The sequence below is a fragment of the Arvicola amphibius genome, chromosome 6, assembly GCF_903992535.2.
Source record: "Arvicola amphibius chromosome 6, mArvAmp1.2, whole genome shotgun sequence".
In the NCBI taxonomy this organism is placed as follows: domain Eukaryota; kingdom Metazoa; phylum Chordata; class Mammalia; order Rodentia; family Cricetidae; genus Arvicola; species Arvicola amphibius.
The window spans coordinates 79985123-80002545 of NC_052052.2; the positions used below are offsets into that span (position 1 = coordinate 79985123).

The 17423-nt window shown below is 40.2% G+C and overlaps 1 protein-coding gene across 3 annotated transcripts in view; it reads left to right on the forward strand.

Moving 5' to 3' along the window:
- Astn2 (astrotactin 2) overlaps positions 1-17423 on the forward strand; it is a 980272-nt gene that overhangs the window by 279072 nt on the left and 683777 nt on the right. For 2 of the 3 annotated variants that reach the window (XM_038333150.1, XM_038333151.2), the window contains exon 4: positions 8011-8163. The exons of the other annotated variant lie outside the window; for it this stretch is intronic. In XM_038333150.1, the coding sequence (XP_038189078.1) occupies positions 8011-8163 (153 nt within the window). The remainder of the gene's footprint in view (positions 1-8010; positions 8164-17423) is intronic. 3 annotated transcript variants of the gene reach the window in all.

Genomic DNA, 17423 nt, shown 5'->3' on the forward strand with positions numbered 1-17423 from the left:
GCTTGGGAACTGAATTTTTTTCTAACACAAATTAGAAGTATCTAAAAAATTAAAGAGAGTAAGGGATGTGCAATTGAAATTTGAACCCAAATCTATTCATATTTTAGTGGAAAAGCATCCAGACAACACTGTATGCAAAAAAACAATGGGTGGCAAATTAGTTGCACAGTTGAGAGCTGAGTCTATGTCTGGGCATCTTCTTCAGGCTACATGTCCTAACCTGCGGGGTATCTGGAAAATGGCATGCCTCCATGCCTCTGTAGAGTGAGTTGAGTCTCTCTGTGTCTCTTTCTGTTTCTGTTTCTCTCTCTGTGTCTCTCTCTCTTTCTGTCTCTCTCTCTCTGTCTCTCTGTGTGTGTGTGTGTGTATGTGTCTATCTGTCTGTCTCTGTCTCTCTCTCTCTCAGGCTCCCTTTGCTTTATCTTCCTTCTCTGTCTTCCTACTCATTGCTTTTCTGCTCTTCCCTGCCTCTCCATTACCTTCCTGTTTACAACCCTTTTCTATAATATTTTCCTCTATGACTGAGTGTGATGTTTTCCTCTACCTATTTTTATCCCCCTGTTCCTCCTCTTTCAACCTCCTTTCTTCTCAAGGATTAGGTATCTTCACCTCAGACCTTAATGGTTTATTCACACTAAGCTTAACAATCACTCATATGTTAGTCAGAAGGAGGTGGCAGCCCCCTCTTCTCCCTGCATTCTGGGCCATGCAGAGATGTTCATATCAAGCACCATCTGTTGCATTCATCCAGGCAATAGTTGAACATTTTGCTACTGCAGGAAGGCAGAACTTAGCAGGTAACCAAAAGTACGGTGGCTTGTTTGGACAACTTGATATATTACTATTGTGAGAGTTGTTGAATGGGGTCAGGAGGGGTGGAGATGAGAAGCATAGAGTACAGGATGACATCAGCCTGTTTCCATGAGCACTGCCACCCTAAGCCTGTCTGGGCTCTTGCCTCTGTCGCCAAGTTAAGAGCAGCCAAACAGATGGATGGGATTTGTGACATCGGGATCAGGAGCCTTTGCAATTCACAGGAGAAAGATTTCTCTCTCTGTATGCTGTCCTCTGAAAAAAATAGTTAAACTGATACCAGTTTAGGAAAAATCAAACAGAAATAACAGGAGAAGAACTGAGCATCAGGAATTGATAAGTGGTGGAGACATGAAAGGAGCATGGCTAGTACCCCAGACAAGACTCGGGTCAGATAAAGAAGCATGCAATAATGGGACTGTAGGGAGAATGTCATGAGTGGGCTTCTTGTGGAAGTGTAGGGAAAGTGAAGGCCTTCAAGTGGAAAATATTGAGATACCAGGGCGAGAAATATCAGACAGCCAGCACAGAATAGAAACAAAGACAGTGAGATGGGGAAATGACTTTATTGATCTCTATAAAAACTGGAACCATGAAACAGGAGACCATAACAGAATCAGTATTACCTAATATTCTAGTCTCTGTCAGAAAAATGTTATATAGAAAAGAAGAGAAAAGGAAAGAACTACTCTTACATTCTTCTTTCCAGTATCCAGCCAGAGCATCCTACTGGCCATGCCCATACTAGATGGCAATAAGCCAGGTGATGATCTGCAGGGTCTCAGTGGAACAGATTGAATCTGGCAGAGAGGCAGAGATCTGGTGGTTCAAATAGAGAGCAGTTGGCAGAAGTCAGGAGTATGTACCCTATATCACCTACATTGTAAACGGCCTAACTGTGAACAAAAGTCGGATCCCTGTGTATGGGGCACACGCAATATATGCTTGCATTTGTAAGTGTGTGATTACATCCTTTCCTCTCTGTTAAGTTGTCTCTAAAAGGTCACAATATTTTGTAGTAGGGAGGCTGCTTGTTAGTTCTCACCTGCTCAGCAGCTCAGACTCAAAATAATCACACAGAAACTGTATTAATTAAATCACTGCTTGACCCATTAGCTCTAGTTTCTTATTGGCTAACTCTTACATCTTAATTTAACCCGTTTCTATTAATCTGCGTATCACCATATGGCTGTGGCTTACCGGCTAAAATTCCCAAAGTCTGTTTCCGGTGGGGCTACGTGGCTTCTCTCTGACTCTGCCTTCTTTCTCCTAGCATTCAGTCTAATTTTCCCTGCCGACCTCTATTCCCTGTGCAGTCCCAAAACAGTTTCTTTATTAACCATACAGAAGGAAATCCTATATCACCTCCCATTTTCTGTTTAAATGTAAAAGGAATGTTCTAATGTTAACATAGTAAAATTACATATAACAAAACAGGTATCTGTTGTAAGGAGGGGCTGGTTGTTCTTCCCGGCCTCCTGGCTAGCTTAGTCCTAAAATAATCATACAGAAACTGTATTAATTAAAACACTGCTTGGCCCATTAGCTCTAGCTTCTTATTGGCTAACTCTAATATTTATTTAATCAATTTCTATTAATTTATATATTACCACATGGCAGTGGCTTACTGACAAAGAGTCTAACTGGCATCTGTCTCAGGCAGAGGATCCATGTTTCTCTATGACTCCACCCTTCTTTCTCCCAGCATGCCATTTAGTTTTTCCCATCTACCTAAGTTCTGCCCTATCAATGGGCCATGGCAGTTTCTTTATTTATTAACCAATGAAAGCAACACATAGACAGAAGGACCCCCCCACATCATTTCCCCTTTTCTGTTTAAACAAAAACAGTTATCAAACAAGAATTACAGTTATAATATTTATATATACTTTATCTTTTATCATAAATAAGGAAAACTATAACTATAAATTCTTTAATTCCATCAAAGACTCCAGAAGGATATATTACCTAAGTAAACAGGAAGTGCATTGTAAGCAACTTCCAAAATTCTAGAACTGACAGAGACATCTTGCTGCCTGGACAGTCACCCAAAGTTCTTCTGTACCGTTGGAGCATCCAGTCTTTAGCCCACAGGCCCATAGTATCCAGCAGATTTTTCCACAAAGCAGGAAATTTCAAAGACAGTTCTGCCTATATTGGCAGTTTGCTAGTCACATTTTTCGGTATCCTGCAGAATGTCTCACAGACTCTTTCATGAAGAAGGAACCCTGAAGGACCATCTCACCTTTTGGCAGGTTCAGCAGCCATTTCCGTTATGGATCCCGCATGTCCAGTTCACCTAACAAACTCCACAAGGAGCCTCTTCAATTCCCATTTTCCTCTTGAAGTAATTGGTGCTGCCAGAAGTAGATGTATCTCATTGTCATGAAAAGTCCTAACTTCTTAAAACATATTCTGAAGGTCTCTGAAGGATTTGAAGAATACCTACCTAACTGATATGTCTATACATCTAGAAAATCTAACTAACATGACTATAAGCTTGACTATTATAGATGATTATCTATTAACCTATATTTCTTAATTATACATTACATTTTTAAATGAACTACAAAATCATAATATCTTAATCAAGAGCAGAAGTATACATATAACAAGATTGACCTTAAATTTGTATCAATAAACCAAAATCCATATTAATGAAAATCTCTATATCATATCCTTCTTTAAATATAAAAGAAACGTTTATAAACCACATTTGGGAATATAGGTGTAGTTTTATTCATACTGCTTCCTGCTGTTTGGGGGGCACTGTTAATCAGGTCTTTCATGGTGTATCTTGTCTGCTAAGTTCATCTCAGTCAGCAATTGGATGAAGTAATTTTTTGAGGGTGTTCATGGTGACCTTTCAGGGGGTGTCATCTATCAAGCCATATTTGTCTAGAAGTAATCCACAGATTCTCATCTTCTGTGGAAATAAAAGAAAAACCTTCTTTTCCAAAGCAACATATCCTTAGACCCAAATTTGAAAGTTATACCTTTAAAACATATATGCTGGTTTAGCTTAGCAGCCCATACAATGAAATTTCTCTTTGTGTTTAGCTCCTTTACAGTCAAAAAATTCAAAGAAAACACAATAATATGCATAATTCAGACTCTATGTGTATTTTTTAATCTTTACGTGGTATATTTTTCTTTACTTAATTTAATCTATGACTGTCTGTACTCTGTGTCTTTAAAGACTTTTTAAAAAACAATTTACTTCTTTTCTAACTTTCTATACTCTTTTTCTTCTCTTTCCCAAGACTGTACATTTACAACACTGTGGCCCATTTAGAGTTCTTTTATATCCGAATCTGTCTTTTATTGCATCATCTGTAATTCTGTACTGTCCTGAAAAGCTTTTAAAATGGTAAGCAGCTTGGTTGCAGTGGCACTGGATGCTGATTCCACCTCTCTCCACCTTTCAGAATGGTGGAAGTACCATTACTGCTAGCTCTGGGACAGCCAGGTAGGAACCATACTCAGCAATTTAAGTCTGAGAATGAACATGCACCACATAAACCCTTTTTATCTGAATAATAGCTAAATATCCCATTTAGATCATTGTGTGGCTCTGAAATATCTCAGTGTATGGCAGCAGGAATCTTCTATGCTCTCCTGCCTGTGTACTCTTAGCAGCCCTGATCCTGCTGCCTGCCCAGGTGGGGGTGGGGTAGGGGATATTGAACTGCAGCATATTCTCAGCTACTTTCCCAAGCAGTCATACAAGCATCTGGGCCCACAAACACCATTCAAGTGTTCCATAGCCAGACCTCCAGAAAGAGTCAGAGTTTGCACCATCAGCACAGCACAGAAAGCTGGCATTTCAAAACCATGGCTTTTTTTTCTTGCTACCACTTAATCAGGAAAACCTCTCTTAAAGGAGCCACAGCATGCCATCAGCAAGCAAAGCCCATTTGGAAAAATAAATAGAGAAAAACTTTGTTTTTTAGTGTCTAGAGTTTCTTTTCAAGCCCTCTTAGGTTTTACATGGATTTAGTCTACCATGTTGGCACGCCATCTTGTCATAGGGAGATTGCTTGTTGGTTCCTGGCTGCTCAGCAGCTCAGACACAAAATAATCACATGGAAACTGTATTAATTAAATCACTGCTTGACCCATCAGCTCTAGTTTCTTATTAGCTAACTCTTAAAAGTAATTTAACTCATTTCTATTAATCTGTGTATCGCCATGTGGCTGTGGCTTACCGGCTAAAAAAAGTCTCTCTCTGGTGGAGCTACATGGCTTCTCTCTGACTCTGCCTTCTTCCTCCTAGCATTCAGTTTAGTCTTCCCTGCTTACCTCTATTCCCTGCGTAGGCCCAAGACAGTTTCTTTATTAGCTAATAAAAGCAACACATAGTCCGAAGGACCCCCCCATACCATTCACCTTTTCTGTTTAAACAAAATATTTTTAAATAAAATATATTCATGTTTATTTATCAGATAACATACTATCAAATGTGGCCCTCATCTCACCTAGGCACTATCATTTCACAGTGGTCTAAAGCCAGAAGAGGAGGAGCCAAACTCATTGCTCCCCTTTCTTTGCTATTATTAAAACATCACATTCTGTTGGTAGTTTACATCCAGTATAATGCTCAAATTTGATGACATCTGAGTATATCCTATTTTACTACTCCCTGTTCTCTCCATTGTTTTCTACTTCTGGATCTCCACCATTGCTATCCTATTCCAGGCTACTCTCAGCTCACCCTTGGACTACATTCTACACTGTGTTCCATGGTGGTCTTTTTACTTCACTCTTGCTCTCTTCCTCCCTCTCTATTCTTCTCTCTGTCTCCTTTTTTCACTGTGTAAGCATGTGTGTGCACATATTTGTGCCAAGACTGGAGGGGGACATAAGGTGTCCTGTTCTATCACTCTCCAACTTACTCCTTAATGGTTAGGGCCAAGGTTAGGTTAGGCATCTGATTTCATCCCCTGTATTATCTCACATGGATTGCTATGATTTTATTTTTTTAGATTAGTTGATAATAATTTTCTGCTATAGTCTCTTGTATCATCATTTACCATTAGATTCCAGTACAAGTTTGCTATACAATTCTCATTCATTACCAACTATTATATCATATTCATCATTCTTCCAGTATAATAAACATTACAAGAGAGTTTTGTTTCGTTCTTCCAAAGGGATGCCATAATAAAATACTACAAGCAAAGATTTTATTTTACAGACCTTGAGGTTGAAATCCCAACATCCAGATGCAGCTTCCTTGGTTAGGCTCTCTTTCCCAGACTGCAGATACTACCTTCTCTCTTTCCTGAAGTTTGTCTGTCCTTTTCTCCACCCCTTTCTTTTTTTCTTATCTTTTTTTGAGGACTTCAAATCATTGTTTGTTCTGAATATTTGACATTAGTCAAGCATCCTTTTATGATTCTGGTCAAATCAATCTTTTCTCAGTATACTGAGTTAAATGTAACATGATACTTCTCTCAGAATCATTATAACTAACCTCTGGTTAGAATAGAAAGCCTGTAAGTAGAATCTCCTTGGATCACCTTCATAGACCTGACTTGAGATATCTGGGGAGTAGACAGCAAAAGATGTAGGTGAGGAAGCTAGAATGTCACCATATGGTTCATTTGCATTGTCAATTGTGTTTCTTAGCACTCAGATTCTCCCTATGTTCCCGAAGATTGGGCTTCCCACAGAACCTAATATCCAAATCCACCCTCTGGTTTTGACTTACCTTGCAGATACATCTGTCTAATTTGATAGATTTTTTTTCTGAGAAAACGAGAATTGGCTATTAAGAAGTTGGGGGGGGGGGGGATGGCAAGATTCTCTGTCTGATCTGGAGAAATCTGCCCAAAGAAAAACAAATTTTTAGTGCATGCCATCTTGTGGCATCAAGTGGTAGGGTGCTCCACCTGAGAAGAAATTCCCCAGCCTCTGCAGATGGGGTGGAGGGAGACTGAGTTTGAAGATTTCAAAGTCAGGCTGTCTTTGAGTATTTCTCAGAACAAAGGCACTGAGACCATTTAGCTGTGTCCTGTTTTCTTCTGCTGCTTTCCTCCCCCCTCCCTTTGATAATATCTCTCATCTTTCTCAAGCCTTCCTATTTTTTTCCTTTATCTTCTACAGTTTCTCTCTGAATTTCTGATCTCATTTTCTCTATTCCCTGGAATTTCCTTTTAGTCTCAATTTGGAAGCTGGAGATGAGGACATGAGAGATTGCCAGTTGGGCGTTCCACCTGAACTGACAGATTTGCAGGCTTCACTTGCACTTGTTAGCATGGAGACTATCCTATGACTCATTTGGAGGCCTTTTTTTCTTGATAAATTTGGGATGTGGACTATGTCATCTGCATCCCATGAAGCTGTAGTTTTATCACTAATCTATTATGTGATCTTCACTGCCACTGTCCCCATTCAGGTCACTATTACCCATTGGTGATTTATGCAGAAATCATAGTCCCTCTCTCCTTTCCTGTTTCCATATGTATTCCCCTTATTTTCACTAGTAACAGTTAACAAAGAGACTGAATTTACATGTGTCATCTTCTACTTTAAAGTCATTCAGTGATAAGTCTCTGCCATTAAGATAAAATCTAAGCTAAATATTGTGTGCAGGGAGTCCTCATCCTCCTGCTTCTTTTCGTACCCTCTGTGTGCAGACTCCATTGCACCCACACTGCACTCCATTCTCTTACTGAAAGGTCTCACCCCTCTGCTCTCAGATCATCACACTTGCTTTTCCTTCACTTAGAACATCCCATCCCAAATATCCTCTCACTCCTATCCTGCTCAGCTGCCTTTGGTACTTCCCACTCATCATTATGACCTCCATTATTAATAGTGCCTTCTGCAAGAAGGCTGCCTTGACTTTCTGGATGGCTGAAGTACCTTGTTGTTATATGCTATATTTAGAATGGTTGCCAGATATTGGAACTCACCAGATATATATTTGTCTGGATTATGAATTACTTGAAATGTGGATTGTACCTAAACTTTCACCATCATATCCCAAGGGCTTCTTCCTATGCCTAAAATTTAGTAGGTGATAGATAATACCAACAATGTATATAACCTTAGTCTAACGAGTTGACTTGTAGTTTAGTATTACAAGTAGGTCAAAGATGGAGTTTCAGAGACTCAAAGGTGGCCAGTCCCAGTCCCCCAGGGACTGAGTGTGGGCCAAGCCTTAACCTCAGCCCCATTGCCACCCTGTAGCAGCAACTGAGGCGACACAGGAGACAGTGGAGTCCCTGATGCAGAAGTTCAAGGAGAGTTTCCGTGCTAACACACCAGTGGAGATCGGTCAGCTGCAGCCAGCCTCGCGCAGTGCCTCTGCAGGGAAGAGGAAGCGGAGGAACAAGTCTCGAGGTAGGAGCTCCTGGCACCTGAGCCAGAAGACACAAGTCTGTTCTGTGTTCCCAGATCCTGGGAACCTTCTCCCTCACCTCCCCTTTGCTTCTCTCCCTTCCTGCACTTCCGCTCTGTTAAGCCCCCTTGAAGACAATGGGATGTGCCCATGGGGTTAGAGATAATCTCTCTGAGACCCATTCTGCCTCACCTGAGGATGGCAATGAACACTCTAAATTTTAAAGTGGTCGCGTAGATGAAAGGGAATATAAGGACAGTTCCTCTTACCAGAATTGCAAGCAGTAGGTACTCTTCTCAAGGGTGTTCCTACAAATAGCGCAACAGAAACAGAGCATTCTTGCGGAATGCATGAGAACCATTGACTGGAAGTCAGCAAGCAGCAAGGACCCCCAGGAATATTGTCGGAGAATCACGTTTTAGAACCCTGAAGAATACAGGATGCATTGGCATCATAGATTAGATGGAACTGATTCTTATTTCCATTTTGCAACTGTGTCTGCTGGCTCATTCAATTAGACTTACCTAGGTACACTTATCTCATGCAATGTCTCCCCCTCCTCCTCCTCTTTTCTCCTCTGTCTTCTTATATTTTCATTTCCTCTGACCACCTGTGTGGCTTTGTCTATGGGAGAACCCCACTTGCTGTTGTCTGATTTTTGAACCTGCTCTTCTGCCTTTTTTTCAGGCTGTCCAGTGGTCTTTGGTTCATTGCTTTTCTTTGCACCTCCTCACTCCTCCATCATAAGCTTGTGTGTTCAAGCTTATCATCATAAGCTTGTGTGTTCAAGCTTATGAGTAAGGCCTGCAAAGTTTCATGATATTTGTATCTTTACTGCTCTACTGAATCTGTTTCTTCTGACCTCAACAATTCTGATTCTGACATCCTCTCTGTGTGTCATAAAAAAAAAACTGACTCCCATTAATTATCTTTCCCATTTATTCACACCTAACTTATTTGAGGCAGCAGGTTAAGTGTTATAAATGATATATACACCTTATTCAGCAGAACCCTCTTTTAGTAGGTATAATAACTCCCATTTTACAGATGGTCACACCAAGATGGAAAAATCTATGGTGATGTGACAGAGGATGCCCTAAAGCAGTGCTTCCCAGCCTTCCTAATGCTGTGATACTTCAATACAGTTCTTTGTGTTGAGGTGACCCCCAAACATAACATTATTTTGTTGCTACTTCAAACCTGTAAATTTGCTACTGTTATGAATCATAGTGTAGATATGCAGAATATCTGATATCTAACTCTTAAGAAAGGGTCGTGACCCACAGGTTGAGAACCACTGCCATAGACAGTGATAGCCAGGAAATTTCTACCAATCAAAGTCCCAAATATAGTAGTTTATCTACCATGTGCTGTACTTGTAAAATGCTATGTATTTTTCCAAACACTTGAATGGCACACTTTCATAAAGATGCCACTAATAGTGGTGGCAGTCACAACTTACTATGAAGTGTTTGTTTGGATAATACCGTGGTCCTGATTTTGTGAAATTTGAATCAGGAGGGTGGAAATGCAGACAAGATATGAATGTTTATGGGAGACATTACAGAGGGTATTATAGAGTTCATTTTTGAAACTCATGTGGTGCATAACACCTTAAAATCACCAATGCTGGTGTAGTAATGCTAACTCAGTCACTTTCAACTTGTATGGTTTTGGAAAAGTCACCACTTTCTCTGAGTCTCAGTTTTCCAGTTCCATCGAATGGGACTCATTAAACTAAGAATGCTGTGGCAATGTAGTAAAGTGGTGAGAATGCTCAGGCAGCATGCATTGAAGTCTAGAAATGTTGTCCTGTGTGTTTTCCTTGGTTGCACATTCAGGTCACTTAAAAAAATCTTTCCCAGCTTTACCTGTGTATCTTTATTCTTTCAAGTTTACCGAAAGTGCTGCTCTGTCTTCTTTGTTTTCATACCTGTAAGCCTATTTGACCTCAAATAATCACTTCTCTCTTCTTGAGGACTAATCTGACTTCATTCCTTCATTTATCTTAAACATCTTTATGTCACTTAACCCTTCAAGACAATCCATTTGATGGTTCACAATTTTTATAAGGAGACTTCTATAAGACTATAGAACAGTTTTTCATATTACATTAGCATTTAAAAATGGCACATAGAATTTTATTTTATTTTTTCTAAAACTTTGACCTTTCCTTTGTAATTTCTCTGTTTCCTATTAGAGGAGAATTTCAAGATAAGATTGTTAATGAACACACAGCACTGAATTTAGACTTGTAATGGATACTAAATGATCATTACTTGGAAGGAATCTCAGCTTTCTAATCAATAAATTTCTAAGACCCAACAAGGCAAAATTTTACTTCTTTGAACATTTTTCTAAAATATCTACGTTTGAATCAGATAGAAAAATGTCATCCATATAGTGGTAAACTAGAAGGAAATTGCTTACATGTCATTTTCAACAGTTGTCATACAAAATATTGGCACTGGGTGAGGCTATTTAACATTACCTGTGAGAGAACCTTCTATTGATATCTCTTAGCGGAATAAGAATTGTGAAGGCAATTTATTCTCTGTCTTTTAAATGTAAAGGTATAGTGAGGAAACAATTTTTTAAATCAATAAGTATAAGAGGCCATGATTTGGGCAATAGACAAGGCAAAGTAAAGTCAGTTTCCTGAATCACCTAATGAAGAGCTCTTAGATTTGTTACCATTCTCCATTTCCTAGATTTCTTTTTAACAACAAATGCAGAAGAATTCCAAGGGCCGGTTGATTTGTCAATATGCTGAGCATTTAGTTGCTCCTATCCCAGCTGTTCTAAAGCCTGAAGTTTCTCTGTTGTTAAAGACCATTGTGCAATCCATACAGGTTTTTCTGTTAACCATTTTAAAGGTAGAGCTGTTTGTGCCTTTGGAAGATCAGAAGCTGTTATGCCCTATTTATGTACAACCTTAATGTATAAAACCTAATATTTTCCTCAGAAATATACGTTAACTTATGGTTTGTTTCTACGACTGGGTGAATGTTAATCTGAGTATTCCAATCATGTAAAAATTCACATCCCCACAAATTCATTGCTATGTTAGCAACATATGGCTTTAATTTTTCTTTCTGTCTTTCTGGCACTATTCATTTGACCCTCTCATGCTCTCTTTTACCTGAAATAAATTTCTAATCCCTAAAAACTGAACATTAACCTCCTAAAGAGGCCAATTTGGATGCCACCAGAACAAAAAAAATTACTAAAGAGGTATAAAGTATAAAAGGTTGAGAGACTTTAAAAGATAATTTAATAATGCAAATTAAAATAGAAAGTCAATTACCTACAACCTTTTGGACTCATCAAGATAGAATAGATATGGAATACTTTCTTTGAATTTGTCAAATGCATATGGACTAGATATTGTTGATGTATTTATTTATTGCCTGTATATATTGCATAAAGTTACTATACTTATATACAATTTTTCTTATATTAGTCTTAGCTATTTTTTACTTTAGAAAAAATGCGAAATAAAGTAATATGGTATTTGTGTTTTAATAAATAAAGCTTGCCTGAAAATCAGAATATAAAGTAGCCATACTAGTCAGCCATGGTAGCATACACCTTTAATACACTAGCTAGCCATAGAGGCTTGGTGGTGCATGTGCATATATTTATCATTATTATTATTATTTTAATTTATTTTATTACTTAAAAAAATCCAATTTCCCACTTCCTCCCCTCCTCCACTTCCTCCCCTCCTCCCATTTCCGTCACAACCCTTCCCCTTACCCACCCCAATCATAAAAGAGGGCAAGGCACTCTGCCCTGTGGAAAGTCCAAGGCCCTCCCCACTACATCCAGGTTGAGCAAGGTATACATCCAAAGAGAATAGGATCCCAAAAAGCCAATACATGCAGTAGAGACAAATCCCAGTGCCATTGTCATTGGCCCCTCAGTCTGCTGCAACTGATAACCACATTCAGAGGGACTAGTTTGATCCCATGCTTTTTCATTCCCAGTCCAGTTAGAGATGGTGAACTTCCATTAGTTCAGGCACATTGTCTCAGTGGGTGAACCTCTCATGGTCTTGACTTCCTTGCTCATACTCTCCCTCCTTCCACTCTTCAACTGGACCTTGAGAGCTTAGTCCAGTGTTCCGATGTGGGTCTTTGCCTCTGTTTCCATCTGTAGTTGGATGAAGGTTCTATGGTGATATTTAAGATAATCATCAGTCTGACTACAGGGCAAGGCCAGTTCAGACACCCTCTCCTCTATTGTTTAGGGTCTTAGCTGGGGTCATCTTTGTGGATTCCTGAGATTTTTTTCTAGAGCCAGGTTTTTTGTTAATCCCAAAATTGCTCCCTCAATCAAGTTATCTCTTTTCTTGCTCACATATCTGTCTTTCCTCCATCTCAACTATCCCATTCCCTTAAGCTCTCCCCAACCCTCCCCTTCTACCTTCCTTTTCCCCTTCTCCCCTTTCTTCTACCCTTGACCCCCATGCTCCCAAATTTTGTCAAGGGATCGTCTCTGCTTCCAATTTTCAGGTTGGTATATATATGTTTTTGGGGGGTTCACCTTATTACTTAACTTCTCTAGGATCATGAACTATAGGCTCAATGTCCTTTGTTTATGGCTAGAATCCACTAGTGAGTGAGTACATACCATATTCATATTTTTGGTTCTGGGTTATCTCACTCAGGATAGTGTTTTCTAATTCCTTCCATTTGCATGCAAAATTCAAGATGTCATTGTTTTTTTACTGCTGAGTAGTACCCTAATGTGAAGATGTGTCATACTTTTTTTATCCATTCTTCCATTGAGGGTTATCTAGATTTTTTCTAGGTTCTGGCTATTATAAGTAATGCTGCTATGAACATAGTTGAACAAATGCTATTATAGTATGACTGAGCATCTTTTGGGTATATTCTCAAGAGTGGTATTGCTATATCCTGAGGTAGGTTGACTCCCATTTTTCTGAGAAACTGCCACACAGATTTTTTAAGTAGTTGCACAAGTTTGTATTCCCACCAGCAATGGATAAATGTTCCCCTTACTCCAATCCTCTCCAGCATAAGCTATCATTAGTGTTTTTTTATGTTTCTTTTTTTCCTCATTTTTTTATTAAAAATTTCCATCTCCTCCCCTACTCCTCCCCCTTCCCTCCCCTCCCTTCCACCCATACCCCCATTCCCTTCCTTCCAGGCCAAAGAGCCATCAGGGTTCCCTTCACTATGTTAAGTCCAAGATCCTCCCAACTCCCCCCTGGTCCAGGAAGGTGAGCAACCAAACTGACAAGGCTCACACAGAGCCCGTCCATGCCATAGAGTCCAAGCCCATCGCCATTGTCCTTGGCTTCTCAGTCAGCCTCCACCGTCAGCCACTTTCAGAGAGTCCAGTTTGATCTCATGTTCCATCAGTCCCATTACAACTGGACTTGGTGATCTCCAGTTAGTTCTGTCCCACCATCTCAGTGGGTGAACGCACCCCTCACGGTCCTGACTTTCTTTCTCATGTTCTCCCTCCATCTGCTCCTCATCAGGACCTTGGGAGCTTAGTCCGGTGTTCCATTGTGGGGCTCTGTCTCTATCTCCATCCATTGCCAGGTGAAGGTTCTATGGTGATATGCAAGATATTCATCAGTATGGCTGTAGGATCTGGCCTTTTCCGGCTCCCTCTCCTTAGCTGCCCAAGGAAAACACCAATGATAGCCTTTGCTGGAGAGGTTGTGGGGTAAGGGGTACACTCATCCATTGCTAGTGGGAATGCACACTTGTGCAAACACTTTGGAAAGCAGTGTGGCGATTTCTCAGGAAATTCGGGATCAACCTATCCCAGGACCCAGCAATTCCACTTTTGGGAATTTACCCAAGAGATGCCCAATCATACTACAAAGCATTTGTTCAACTATGTTCATAGCAGCATTATTTGTAATAGCTAGAACCTGAAAACAACCTAGATGCCCTTCAGTGGAAGAATGGATGAAGAAACTGTGGAATATATACATGCTAGAATACTACTCAGCGATAAAAAACAATGACATCTTGAATTTTGCATGCAAATGGATGGAAATAGAAAACACTATTCTAAGTGAGGTAACCCAGACCCAAAAAGATGAACATGGGATGTACTCACTCATAATCGGTTTCTAGCCATAATTAAAGGACATCGAGCCTATAATTCGTGATCCTTGAGAAGCTAATAAGACGGTGAACCCAAAGAAAAACATATAGTTATCCTCCTGGATATTAGAAGTAGACAAGATTGCCGGGCAAAAATTTGGAACTTGGGGGTGGGGTGGGATGGGGGCAAGGGTAGATGGGGAGAGAAAAGCGTGAAGGGGAGGATGGGAAGAGCTTGGGGGAATGGGATGCTAGGGATATAGGAAGGGTGGATATGGGAGCAGGGAAGCATATATCTTAATTAAGGGAGCCATCTTAGGGTTGTCAAGAGACTTGACTCTAGAGGGCTTCCCAGGTATCCAGGCGGATGCCCCCAGCTATCATTAGTGTTTTTGATTTTAGCCATTCTGACAGGTGTAAGATGGTATCTCAAAGTTGTTTTGATTTACATTTCCCTGATAGCTAAGGAAGTTGACCATTTGAAATTCTTCTGTTAAGAAATCTCTGTTTAGTTCAGTATACCATTTTTTAATTGGGTTATTTAGAATTTTAATGTCTAATTTCTTGAGTTCTTTATATATTTTGGAGATCAGTTAATTAGCCATAGAGGCTGGGTGGTGGTTGTGCACATATTTAATCCCAACAGTAGAGAGAAATGTAAGATGTGAGGAGACAATCTCACACTCAGTCTCAGTCTGAGAATTCATGGAGGCAGGATCACCCATTTTGGTCTGATGCTTTGTTTTTCTGATCTTCAGCTTTAACCCCATTTTGGTCTGATTGCTTTGTTTTTCTGATCTTCAGCTTGAACCCCAATATCTGTCTCTGTGTTTTTATTAGTCATGCTGCATAGCTCCTCAATGTATACTCTGCTTGTTATTCAGTCTCCCTAGACAGAAGAGCTAGATTACATCTTTCAAAATCTTAGACCAGTCAAGACTTGCTAATGACCTTGGGTAGCTTCTCATTCTCCTTGCAATAAAATCTGAACTCTAAACTTTGATGTGCAGACCCTATACGATGATGATGATCTGGTTTCTACTGTCTTCTCCAAAAATGTCCACCGGATTTTTTTTTTTTTTTTGTATTCTAGCCAAACTGGCTGCTTCTGTCACGTTTTATGAACAGATCTAGCACATCCTTTCTTCAGAGCCTGATGCGCCAGGTGTGTTGTTCTTTCTGCATCTTCCATTACCAACAGTTACTGTCTTACCTGGTTTCTTCTCACCTTTCATCTCTCAGCTCAGATATCAGCACTTTCTCCCATGTTGCTCAGTCAGAATTTTTCTTCTTTTGAATTGGCAACCAACTGTTATATTACCATACATATATAAGATATATAACATAAGATCGTTTCTCTTTTCCTGTTTCCTGTCTTTCTATCCCAAATAGATGCTTCATATCTATAAATCTAAAATGTACAAAGTATTTAGCAAATGCTTGTCGACTATACGAGCATCCGAAATCACTTACAGTTTTATGTCTTTGGAATTGATGGTATGATAAGGGTCCTTGCTGAACAAAAGCTGCCTGGTACTGATCTCCTGAAAATGTCTCCCTACCACATACAGACTTACTGACAATTAGCAATCAAACTAATGTCATTAAAGCATTACTGAAGTAGTCCATAAGCAGTGTGATGGTGTTTCTGTTGCCACCACTGGCCCTGGATGCTGCTACAGAAGAAGAAGAAACATACATAGTATCCACACCAGTTCTCTACAAGATAGGGAGATGACTCAGTGGGCAAAGTACTTGCTTGCAATCATAAAGAGCTTAGCTCAGATTCCCCCATATCCATGCAAAAATCTGGGAGTTCGTGGTGCATACCTGTTACCCCAGTATGGGGAAGGCAGAGGCAGAAGTGTCCCTGAGACTTGCTTGACATTCACTTTTTCTGAATTAATGAATTCCAGTTTCAGGGTGAGATTTTGTCTTTTAAAATAAGGTGGAAACTGATAGAGAAGACACTAGTTGTTGCCCTCTCAACTCCTATCCACATACATGTGTGCATTCACCTTCACATACGCACGCACTTTCTGGGAGAGTAGCATTTCCCAATCAAAACTCTGTACACACCCCCTTCATGAAGGTTTCTGTATTGCTTTGGATTCTGTTAAGGCTCTGGGAAGCCTGCAGTATGAAAAGCAGAGCTGCTTTGTTGAATTCACTGTCTGTAACACCATCTTGCCTGCAGACTCTATTTTTACCCTGGAACATTTATTAACATCTCGTCCAAGAGAAGCAGCCTCAGAAACACAACTTAGAAATGCCCCATTACCCTCCCAAGTCATCAGAAAGCTTACATATGACGGTCTGGCTCCAGGCTTCCATTGTGTCATCCTCCCCGACACTGACGTGGCTGTGGCCTGCTGGCCCCGAGTGCTAGCACCTGGCCCTCTCTGCTTCATTAGCTTCCACGCCCAATGTGTGGTGCCCAGTAGTTCCCAGCAGATGGAATGGGTAGCTGAGAACCAGTGTCACGGAATTGAACACATGGTGAAAAGCAGCTCCAATGTGTTTCTATAGCTTAGATTTTCTCCTAAGAGGCCTGGTAGATGCTAAGCTGTAGCATACCTCATCAGACAAGGAAGACTACTGGAGGGTTTAATTGCTGCCTTCATGTTTGTGACATGGTTTTATGAGGCAGCTGCTAAGTAGCCACTCCTGCAATATCCCAGAGGCTCTGGAAATGAGGAATTACATTCAAATAAAGCAGAGGAGGGCTTCTTCAAATGTGAGGAAGAGCTTCTTGAGGCTTCTGCACTTTAGGCAATGGTTTTGCAAAGCAGGACTTTGCATTTGAAAATTAATCCTGCAATTTTCTAATAGGCTAGTCTTCATCAAGTATGTAAAAACTGTTTGTAGTCACTTTCCTCCTACTCTGAACTTGTGTTAATAATTCTAGCCTCCCAATCTCACATGTAGGTGGGAAATGAGACTGAAGGATGCATGGCCCCGCTGGACATACTGTTGACCCTTAGAGAGAATGGTCAGGATGCCTGCTGTCAGTACAGCCCCACACCCTAGACAGACACATTCCTTATCTCTGGACCATAAGCTATACCATATTTGTCACCTTCTTACACCTAACTCAAATTCCTGCAGCACCCTTTTTATCTAACATTGCCACACACAAATCAGTCTTCCACCATGAGAGTTACCATGAT